The 12,299-nt window shown below is 44.4% G+C and overlaps 1 protein-coding gene across 1 annotated transcript in view; it reads right to left on the bottom strand.

The window, feature by feature from the left end:
- Positions 1–12,299, bottom strand: part of KCNN1 (potassium calcium-activated channel subfamily N member 1) — a 391,559-nt gene that overhangs the window by 279,109 nt on the left and 100,151 nt on the right. The window contains exon 2 of the mRNA XM_078669137.1: positions 4,067–4,513. Coding sequence (XP_078525263.1) covers positions 4,067–4,513 — 447 coding nt within the window. The remainder of the gene's footprint in view (positions 1–4,066; positions 4,514–12,299) is intronic.

Raw genomic sequence — 12,299 nt, 5'->3', positions numbered from 1 at the left:
TGTAAGGGGCATAAACATGAACTGGTACATAAGGGACGTCCTCCGGACACACTCTCTCGGCATGAGTCTGTAAGGGGCATAAACATGAACTGGTACAGAAGGGACGTCCTCCGGACACACTCTCTTGGCATTAGTCTGTAAGGGGCATAAACATGAACTGGTACATAAGGGACGTCCTCCGGACACACTCTCTCGGCATGAGTCCGCAAGGGACGTAAACATGAACTGGTACATAAGGGACGTCCTCCGGACACACTCTCTCGGCATGAGTCTGTAAGGGGCATAAACATGAACTGGTACATAAGGGACGTCCTCCGGACACACTCTCTCGGCATGAGTCCGCAAGGGACGTAAACATGAACTGGTACATAAGGGACGTCCTCCGGACACACTCTCTCGGCATGAGTCTGTAAGGGGCATAAACATGAACTGGTACATAAGGGACGTCCTCCGGACACACTCTCTCGGCATGAGTCCGCAAGGGACGTAAACATGAACTGGTACATAAGGGACGTCCTCCGGACACACTCTCTCGGCATGAGTCTGTAAGGGGCATAAACGTGAACTGGTACATAAGGGACGTCATCCGGACACACTCTCTCGGCATGAGTCCACAAGGGATGTAAGCATGAACTGGTACGTAAGGGGCATCCTCGGGACACATTCTCTCTGCAAGAGTTCGTAAGGGACATAAACATGAACTGGTACATAAGGGACATCCTCAGGACAGACTCTCGGCATGAGTCTGTCTGTAAGGGACGTACACGCGGACTAGTACTTACGGAACATCCTCCGGACACACTCTCCTAGCATGAGTCCGTAAGGGACATAAAAATGAACTGGTACATAAGGAACAACCTCCAGACACACTTTCTCGGCATGAGTCCGCAAGGGACAAACACAAACTTGTACATAAGGGACGTCCTCCGGACACACTCTCTCGGCATGAGTCCATAGGGGTCATAAATATGAACAAGTACATAAGGGACATCCTCAGGACAAACTCTCGGCATGAGTCTGTCTGTAAGGGACGTACACGCGGACTAGTACTTACGGAACATCCTCCGGACACACTCTCCCAGCATGAGTCTGTAAGGGACATAAACAAGAACGTATACATAAGGAACAACCTCCAGACACACTTTCTCGGCATGAGTCAGCAAGGGTCAAACACAAACTGGTACATAAGGGACGTCCTCCGGACACACTCTCTCGGCATGAGTCAGTAAGAGACGTACATGCGGACTAGTGCATAAGAGACATTCTCTGGACACACTCTCTCGGCATGAGTCCAACCAGTAAGCATGAACTGGTATGTAAGGGATGTCCTCGGGACACATTCTCTCGGCATGAGTTTGTAAGGGACATAAACATGAACTAGTAATTGAGGAACATCCTCTGGACATACTTTCTCAGCATGAGTCTGTAAGGGACGTATACGCGGACTAGTACATAAGGAACATCCCCCGGACACACTCTCTCGGTATGAGTCTGTAAGGGACATAAACATGAACTAGTACATCAGGGACATCCTTTGTACACACTCCCACGGCGTGAGTCCGTAATGGACGTACATAAGGGACATTCACTGTATACGCCATTGACATGAGAACAAAAAAAAGGATGCCACCGGGCCATGGGTCCATGTTTAGAACCTCATCGATGGTACAAAGACCTACTGCAAACACTGCAGATCCAGGCTGCTCGTAAACTATACATCAGCTTGATGTAAATGTTGCCATCTACGACAGATCTGTGGCCTGCTGCCAACAGCAGGCAGCATAACCAATTTTTGAAGACATCTTCACGAGCTGCAGAAACAAAAGAGCATGTCCTAACAAGGATTCCCTGGAGATCAGAATAAATAGAACCGGACACTGAAGCAAGCAAGCTGGGGCTCCCACAATGCACTGGGGTGATACTTGCAAAGAAAGGTGCCAAAAGGATGTCATACATAGGCCAAAACAATCCTCCTTCAATCACCAACAATATTGAGAGGGATTCCCAAGGCTGCATCCCTACTGATTAACGTCTTACTGACAAGGGGGTGCAGGCTCTTGAAAATAATTGTTCAAATGTTTATGTTTTAACCGCATGCGCGCTGCGGCTATTGTCGCGCTACGTGGCTTTTTTCAAAAAGCCGCGTTACATGACGAGCTCAGCTCATCATCAGCGTGCGAGCGGCGCCACTGATGCGCCGAAGGGGTTAAAGAAACAAATGGATGTAGAGGAGTTTCTGAATATTTGAGCCTTGTCTTGCATACAAAATGGTGCCAAGATTGCCCCGGCATTTAACTACATGTTGTTGCGCTTACATCCAATTTCAGACACAAGAAACTTGTGCAGCATCTCAAACCACGCATAACCCCCCCCCCAAAAAAAGTAAATATGTATGCCTTTCCAGCAGCTCCCAGTGTGTGAAAGCAATTCCGGCTCCCGCAGGAGGCAGGTTGCCGGCTGTGACCGTGGGGCTTCAGGCTGCCCCTGCGGTCCCAGTGGAGAGTGGCTGCCCTGAGAAACCCGTAACAAATGGGAAGGCCCTGAGGGATGGAGTCCTCGGGGCCAAATTCGGCACAGGGAGGGGGGCCGCCCAGCTCACCTCCCCCATCTTTAAATGGCTGGTCCCCAGTAGCTGTATGGGTGAGAGTGTGGCCGTGTGAGTTGCTGTATGGTTGAGTGACTATCTGTATGAGTAGATGTATGGGTGAGTGAGTGATTGTGTGAGTGGCAAAAGGGATGAGTAAGTGGATGTATGAGTACTGGTATGGGTCTGTGAATAAGTATGTGACTGGTTGGCTGGGTGTCTGAGAGGGCATATGAAAGGTTGTATGGGGGCGTGAGTGGTTCTGTGAATGACGTCATCATTGATGTCACTTGAGATGTGATCAATGATGGAACTGAACGGGTCATGAATGAAATAATATGTGAGGTCATAGCAGTGCCATGTGGAGGCGTAAGTTATAGTTAGCTCAGGTAACTATAACTGCTGAATGTCACTGGTCTTGTACGAGTGAAATCTGATCTGAGCACAACTATAACATCCCTCAAACCTTTGAGTTTTTCAGTAAATTTCTATGTCCCTGAAACCTTTAGTTTCTTTAGTAAAAATAATAAATAAATATATATATATATATTCACTTAAGAAACCAAAGGTTACAGTGATGTTATAGTATATATATATATTAGGCAAGTATCACATTTAGGCTCCTAGTTTTCCATTTTTACTTCTTTTTACGCTTTACTCATATAGGATGGCAGAAAAACAAATTTTGCCTTGCCTGTCTTTATTTTTAGAAACAAGAACATGTAAAGTAGGCCTTGTATTGAGCAGCCATCAATGGTATCTGTCATGAGTGTCAGGCCAACAGCTGTGAATGTTGACAGCTCAGGGAGTCAAACAAACAAAGACAAGATAACGAAGCTTAAATTGCTGCAGCTGTGCACCCCTGGTTGTGCTACGATGCTAATGCATTAAATATGTGTGCCTAAAATGCTACAGGGGTATGAGAGTGAGTCTGCATCTGTCAGTTAAAAAATGAGGAAATCCTGCAGGTGCAACTTCACTTCTTCAAAGAGCACAAAAATAAATTGATATACCAAGATATGATGAACAAAAACATGTATCCGAAGGAATGCAGGCAGAAATATTGAACCATTAAATACCATAAAACCGAGAGCCCCAATCATAGCAACATAGACAATGTGGAAAGATGTATATGCATTTTCTATTGGTTATAGTATAGGAGGTTGGTTGGTTCATGCCTTAAATAAGTAACTGACAAGACTGAGACCTCCTGATTGGCCTAAAGAATTCCTTCAATTGGACACCCTGGAGGCTGATACAAGGGATCATCCCTTCATCTGCTTTTTAGAGAAAGAAGACAAGTGATGGCCCTCAAGGAGTCACAGATGTGCTAAGACAAGAAAGCAAGCTCTCAGGTTAATGCGAGACTGCATACAAACAAGGCAATGCCTGTGAAGTGTCTTCCAAGATGGTCCTCAACACACACAAGCCTTTCACATCAAGTAAAGTGGCCCCCAACCTAGAAAAAAAGGTTGTCTGTACCTTAGAGTAGACTCCCCAGGAGAGCTCAGTTTCGGTCACCATAACCACAATCCCAAACATCCCGAAGATCAACGCGTAATCACTTAGCCTCTTCCTCTTTTCAAACAAGGCTCGCCGGTGACCCAGCTTGTATCCCACGTTCTGGTTCTTCTTCTGGTTGCGGGCACGCTCTGCCTCTTCCTCCTCGTCCAGGCCGCTGTCAGGGGCCTTGACGTGGTCGCTCTTGGAGACCACCACCTCTAGGCCAGAGCTGTTGAGGGTCTGCAGGGGCTGGGTTTCAGAGTCAAGTTCATGAAGGTTCCTACGGGAGGCGCTCAGGCTACTGAGGGGTCTCACCACTCCTCCGTTGTACTTGCAACTGTTCATGGCTATCTCAGTGAAGGGGTTGGGCTCGCTAAACGTGCTCTTGGATCCTGCATGACTCAGCGTCTGAAGGTCAGCGTTTACCTGCAAAGAGAGTGGGCATCGTTAGTAGGAACAAGGCAGGCCCCCAAAATATTCAGACCCCAGCCAATGGCCTGTCTGTTTCTCCTCTCACAGTCCACCCCCCCCCCCACTCCCCCAAGAGCCCAGGTTCTGCAAAAATGATTTACTGAGTCTCCTTTTAGACAAAACATTTGGCACAGTTTCCAAGAAACACCTATCCTCTATTTAAAAAAAAAAAAACAATCTTAGCAATGTTCCGGTTCCTTATGAATCTGCCATTCTGACATTCATCTCCACAAAAAACATCACTTCTGGTGCTACTTTGGGTCCACTCACTACACATTTAACTGGTGCCCCAGTCCCCCTTTGGCCTGACTCAGGCGTGTAGATGTGCCTCATCTCTGCCCGTTTCCCACAAATGTAGAATTCACTTCTTTCTGAGATAAGAAACGTTTTAAATGCACTATCTTTTCACCGGATGTGACGTGACGTTTTTAAGCATAGTTCTGTACCAGAGTGCAAATAAAACCCAGAGAGGGGGGGAGGGGGCGAGCCACTGAAAGCTCAAGCTAGGCTCGAGTCTGAAACCTGGCTAAGGTTCAGCTTGAGGTCCTGATAGCACCTTGATCCCATAACGAGCTGAGCTTTCATGTGGCTTTTACCTGTCATACTTGTGCTATCCTCATGCACAGAGAGGTAAAAAAAAAAAAAAACATTAACACTTGAGGTAAAAAGGAGAGAGTAATAGATACTCACTTAGTAGCCGATTTGCACTAAGTGAAACCAGAAAACCTGCATTGATCGTGGATTCCCCGGTTAACCAAATTGTGTGAGCAGAAGCAAATATTAATAATAGTGCTATTGTCAGGATGGGGCAGGGCAGAATGGTTCTCTCGTAAGGCATTTCCATTTACAGTCATAAGCACCGAATAGTCCAGCCCACATGCTGGGCCCCTAGAGCACTTCAATATATCATCTTAAGTGTAGACTTTTGCCTTACTTGAGAAAAAAAGTCAAATTATGCAGCCTATATGCCTGGGCCACAATGGACAACTTCTTCATTAAGAAGTAAAAAAAAAAGCCACTACAACGATTTTGTGTACAATTTTAAGATATTGTTGCAAACAGCATAAATCTCCCTCACAAACCTTTTTTTTTTTTTAGAGAGATGGAGGAGCGCAGGACAGAGTAGCCTCATAGGCTGTCATTGTTTGGCTAAAAACGAAACTGCGCCTTTAAGAACCCAGAGACCACCAGTATCCCATCATGCTCAGCAGGTGACAGTTGCTTCAGGTTTTCTTTCTAAATCCTGCCGACATGATCCCGGAGCACTGAGTTCAGCCTTTTTAAGCTCTATACCTGAAAAAAAACTATTTTTTTTTGTTTCAACAACTTCATTCGATATTTTTCATCTCTCACTTGCAGTTTCTGTCTTTTTCTGACAGAAAATGTTGTTCTTTTGTTCAATAAAATGCTTCTTTTTATTTGGGAAAATGACCTGCCTGGGGGGAGCAAAACTCTGCCTTCTAGGCAGCATCTCCCTGAAGATTTTCAGCAAACAAGAAGTTTTCGAGTGGACTCTGAAGAAAAGCAAGACGCAAACATTGTCTGAAGGTGAGACTTCAGAGTGAGAAGAGGGTCAGTCCTCTACCAGGGCTTTGCCATTTAACTTTGAAGAGCGAGATGAGGGTCAGTCTTCTACCAGAGCTCTGCTGTTTACTTATGAAGAGCGAGAAGAGGGGCAGTCCTCTACAATGGCTCTACCATTTACTTCTAAAGAAAGTGGAAGGTCCAAACTGAAGCTATCAGTCCAAAAAACAACATATTTTCCAGTCGACCCCGAAAAGATTGACATCGAGGGCATTGACATCAAGAACGTAAAGAGCATTGACGTCAACATCATGACCATCGACGGCAAGAGCTTCGACATCATGACAATCGACGTCATGGCCGACATCAAGAGCATGGACAACAAGAGCATTGACGTCATGAGCAACGACTTCAAGGACAGAGTTGACGTTGAGGAATGGGTCAACATTGAGGCAAAACAGGAGGTCATGTTGAGGAGTATATCAACGTCCAGATATATCAACATTGAGGCGTTGTTGCAGAAGGTTAGCGTTGAACATGCCGCCATCCAGGCGCCGGTTAGAGCGGATGTCAAAGGCAGTAAAAACTCAGTTCCTCCACCTCTGCCTCTACCATCGGTCTTCAGCACAACTCCGATGTTAATACTGCCTGGAACTGCTTATTCCCACCCCCCAAAAAGCGTCATTGTTTGTGCCATCGCAAATTACAGGCACTTTCATCTCCGAAGTCATGTCTATCGATCAAATCTGGGGGGGGGATATATCCCCCGTGTCCCCCACGCTTCCTACGCCCATGTGCAAGAGGTTTACAATCTTCAAGCCCAACGGTGTCTATGGGACCCAAGAGTTATTTTCAAAACAAGAAATACAATCCATTTGAATTTACATATCTGCAAATATCTCTCAATAGGAAAACTGCACTTTAAAACGCTTTAGAGGTTTTTTGTTCTCCTTGAGGAAAATATTCCCCCCTTGAAGAAGCTAATAATGTATTCAGTGGGAATAGGCTGCGAAAAAAGTATGTATCTAAACTGGTAACTAGCCACAAATACACAGATGTACGGATATTTAGGGGATTCCTAGGTAGTCACGTCTAGAGTGCACACTCCCTCCCCATGGAAAAGTGAGTAAACCTTTCTATGAGTGTTAAACCATCCATGGATTTACACTCACACAAATGGCCATTTGCAGCTAGATTCATTAAAGGAAATTACGCTCGCAAAGGGCCAGATTCTGAGAATCTGGCCCTTTGCGAGCGCAATTTTTGCATTTGGGATTCATCATCCCAAATGCAAAAATCGCTAATAAAGATTTCACAAATTTGCGAGGATTAGCATTTAAGGAATCTCAATTAGAGATTCCTTAAATGCTATTCATGAAACATTGAAAAATTGCGAAATCGCAATTTAGGACCGCTATTTACCACGAAGTCAAACGCCGTGGTAAATAGTGAAAACTTAGAAAAATGCATTTAAATGCATTTTTCTAAGTTGCATGTTACACACACACATGTCAATCAGTGTAAATTCACCTTTGGACACCCCTGGCAGCCTTGAAATCGCAAATAAGGAATAACTCCCCATTCATTCCTATGGGCCTTTAGGAATGAATGGGGAGTTATTCCTTATTTGCGATTAGCAATTTGCTAATCACAAATAAGGAAGCTGTAGGAATCGCAATTTATCTTGCGATTCCTACATGAATCCCGTTTTGCAAGTCCTTAATAGCGATTCCTTATGAATCGCTATTAAAGACTCGCAAAACGGGACAATGATGAATCTAGCCGATTGTATCTAATTTCAACTTGGGTGCGAAAATTACTCTGAAAATACAAAAGGCAAAAAGACGTAGAGAAAAACTGAAATATGTACACAAATGACCTTGTCAGACTAAGAAGGGACCAACAAACGATCTGTGTACAGGGCGTTTTAGAGGTGGGTGAGCTCGGAGTACTCCTGCCAAATTCAACATTGACCCCTAGCAAATTTTGCGGGTAGGATCTTGATAAAGCTTCCCCAGCACTTTATAAAATGAACTTGCAATAAAAACAACAACACAAAACACCAGAGAAACATTTTAGCTAAATTAAAATGGCAAGACTGTCAAGCACGCTCAGATAAAGCTATCAGAGTCGATCTGCACACATTACAGCAAGAAAGGCTTGTAACGCGCATGGAGCATTGAACAGGGGGATGGAACATGGCTGCCTGCCAAAGTGGCGCGCCCTATTGAAATAATTTAGCTATTTTCACATTCAGGGACTTATGTCAGAAACATGCGTCATGGTGGGGTCAATATATACGTACAGCGGGTTGGTCTTCGTGATAATATTATTCAGTATGTCTGCTTCAGAAAGGACATAGGTTCTTCGCCCCTTCCCTAGCCCTCAGCCCTAGCGGCAGACCCTGATGCAGAGGTCTAGCCGGGACCAGGGTTCAATTCCCCGCCTCGGCGGGTCTTGAGCTCAAAAATTCCACGGACCTGATAATTCTCACCTCGGTGCCTATTCCAATCATGGAGTCCCACTCTGCAACTCTGGGCAATAGCTTGCTAAATCTCCACAACGGCCCCCACAACGCTAAGGATGCCTGGCCTCCACCTTGGGGGTGCCCAGGAGTGGACACCTCATAGGGAAAGCCAGGATGGGTTCCACAGCTGTATTTGTACAAGCGCCTTGAGACCCTTGCGGGTGAGTAGTGCGCTATACAAGTATCAATTTACATTACATTACATTATAGCTGACTGCCCACCCACCCAATAACCATACCCCTAAAATTACCCCTTTCCCAGCCATAAGCCCTCACACCAACTCCGGGCTCAACCCCCACGTCCTCAACACAACCGCTTGGCAGTTGCAAGAATGATGCTGTACCAAGTAGAGACCAAGGATCAAGTTTAGATTCCAAACGAGAATCTTTGACGTCGCATGTAAAGACGTCAGATGCAGCTTTTGGGTTTTTGTGCATTTTATGCCACAAAGTGTCACAGTCTAGAAAAGTTGCTGAATTCTGTAACATCATCAGAACATTGAGGTCATCAATGAACTCTGCGGTGATGATAACCAACATTCAAATTTGCTTTTGGACAGGAGTGCGTAGGATGGAGAGGGGCAAATCCAGCTGTGCCCCGACCAGCACCTACCTGAACCACTGTCCAAACCTGCCCGGGTGGTTCTCAGACCAACATCTAATGGACACGGAGATCAAGTGGCTGCCACATGCCGCTGGCCCGGTTACTACAACACCAACTCATCACAACTCTTTGAGTAGACTCTAAATAACTTTAAAATAGCCTGAATACAAACTTACAGCCTGATTCATCAAAGACCCGTTTTGCGAGTCTTTAATAGCGATTCATAAGGAATCGCTATTAAGGACTTGCAAAACGGGATTCATGTAGGAATTGCAAAAAATATTGCGATTCCTACAGCTTCCTTATTTGCGATTAGCAAATTGCTAATCACAAATAAGGAATAACTCCCCATTCATTCCTATGGGCCTACAGGCCCATAGGAATGAATGGGGAGTCATTCCTTATTTGCGATTAGCAATTAGCTAATCGCAAATAAGGATGCGATTTCAAGGGTGCAGGGGTGTCCAAAGGACACCCTGTAGCACCCCTGAAATGTAATCTACATTGGTGTTGCGCACACACATGTCCAAAGGACATGTGGACATGTGTGTGTGTAACATGCAACTTAGAAAAATGCATTTAAATGCATTTTTCTAAGTTTTTGCTATTTACCACAAGGTCTGACCTCTCGGTAAATAGCGGCCCAAAATTGTGATTTCGCAATTTTAAAATGATTCATGAATTGCATTTAAGGAATCGCAAATAGAGATTCCTTAAATGCAATTCTTCGCAAATGTGCGAATTCTTTAATAGCGAATTTTGCATTTGGGATGATGTATCCCAAATGCAAAAATTGCACTCGCAAAAGGCAAGATTCTGAGAATCTTGCCCTTTGCAAGTGCAATTTAGCTTGATGAATCAGGCTGTTAGTCTTTACAATCTGTTATTTAGGACATAGACCTGGAATATGAATCTAGAAAGGACATATTTTGCAGCAGCCTCTCTCATACTGTGTGTAACCTATGCATTATTTAAATTGTGTAGCCTATGTTATTCTGGGTGTGATACGTTTGTAAACCAATTATCTGCATATTCACAGTGCTTTCTGTCTCAGGATGATCCTCATGGGGCAACATACACACATCACTTTTCCCCAGTGCACCGACCAAGATTCAAGTCAGTAACCCTCCAGTTACACACACAGACATCTGAACTCTGAAATGATAGCTCAAACTAACTGGACTTTTCTACCAAATCAATTATTCCCACAGATTAGTTTAACTTGCATTCATGTTTTTAGGTCTCGCCTAGGCAGCGCTCGCGCTGTCTCTTCGAGACATGCTATATTCAGGATATGTGCATTAAGCACAGCCACTTTCCGCCCATGTTTTTAATTGGCTCCTGTCCCCGTCCTTTGCAAATGGTGGCTTTTCATTGGTCAATAGGCTTAGTAGTCCCTCCTTAGTACCACCATATTTCTTCTTGTAACCTCCCATGAGGCCACCTCCGTTACATGTGTTGTTACTCCCTAGGTCTTAATTACAGCCTCAAGACACTATTTTCTTAAAAGGCTTCAGGCAGGACGCACACTGTGTCCTAACCTAGGCTGGTAGTGTTTACTTCACTCAGAAGAACAGCTCATATTTATATGAGACCATCTATAAATTTCCCTTCATCAGCTCCACACAGAGTACAACCTAATCAGGAATTAATATAATAATTATTTTGTCTCATTTCAAAGCTACTAATTTTATATATGGACATAGCTAGTTGAATGTACTAGTGGTACTATCTTGCATGCAATGCATTATGGGTAGGGTGGATTTACCATATCTTCTACAGGGTGAAGTACAATAAGTAGCCAAAAGAGGTCCCCTGGGACCTCTTTTGGCCACATATGGTACTACACCCTATAACATGGCTAGGTGAAAAACATTGGCATTTATAATGCCAATGACTCCAACTTTGCAGAGTGCAGTACTATATGTGGCCAAAAGAGGGCCCATGAGACCTGTTTTGGCCACATATGGTACTGCACCCTGCAATATGCCCTGATAAAAAAAAACATAGGCATTTATAATGCCAATAACTCCATCTCCAACAAATGCAAGACCAATTGCATTTCCAATGCAATAGGTATTGCATTTGTTAAAGTTAGAGCTGTTGGCGTTGAAAATGACAATGTTTTTAACTTTACGTTTTTTATACCATTGCCAATAGTGTTATGCAAATATAATACCTCCACTGCAAAAAATAAAAAAAAAATAAAAAACATTGTTATTTTCAACACCAACAGCTCTAACTTTAAGATAGTTACAGCATATTTTGGTTGTTTAGCTATCTGTCTGATCTACTCAGATGCACTGACCCTGCAGCACTGCACTTAAGACAGGGACGCCTTGCCCCAGAGAAAAAATAAAATGATAATAACAGCATGTGATGTTATTATCATTTTATTTTTAAGTATTTATCTGTAGGGATGGGCAGCCTGGACTGCCCACAGAGCAGGGGGAGGAGTCGTGGGCCCTCTCTAAGTGCGCATGACAGTTTGGCTGGCTGTCTTGGGCCGGACAAACCGTCATGCACATTTGGCATGTTCTTCACCGGGGTGTATTACACAGCCCCCATCTGAGCGCCGAACTACGGCTGATAGCAGCGTTGTGATTGGCTAGGGGAGTCTATAAGCCTGGGAGCTTCCTGTTCCTGTTTCCTAACGTCGACTGAAGAAGAAAAGGACGGAGGAGAACAACGGCTGGCTGGTAAGTTTAATTTTTTTCTTTCTTTTTTTAACCCCCCACCCCAGCACTACTGCCCCATAGCAGCTGCTACTGATTTAAGATCACAGATCCCATTCTTTTGTATGCACCCCCACAGTCTTCTCAGCTTTTATCTGCCCTCCTGACAGTACAATCTGAACTGGCTGCAAAAAAAGGCCACAAACAGAAAAGCACAAAAAGGTACACAGCCAACAATGTTTTCTTTGTTTTATCTGATTCTGGGCTTTGGTTTAACTGTTGTTTCAGCCTGTTCTAGGAGCTGAGCAATCCTGTTTATAAAACAAGCAGAACTAACTGTAGAAACAAAGCCCAGGGTCACAAAACGAGGTTACTTGGCTAGCTTGGCTAGCACAAATTATAAAAACACAG

This window comes from Lissotriton helveticus, chromosome 12 (genome assembly GCF_964261635.1).
Source record: "Lissotriton helveticus chromosome 12, aLisHel1.1, whole genome shotgun sequence".
Taxonomy (NCBI): Eukaryota; Metazoa; Chordata; class Amphibia; order Caudata; family Salamandridae; genus Lissotriton; species Lissotriton helveticus.
This window is presented reverse-complemented; position numbering and strand designations above follow the sequence as displayed.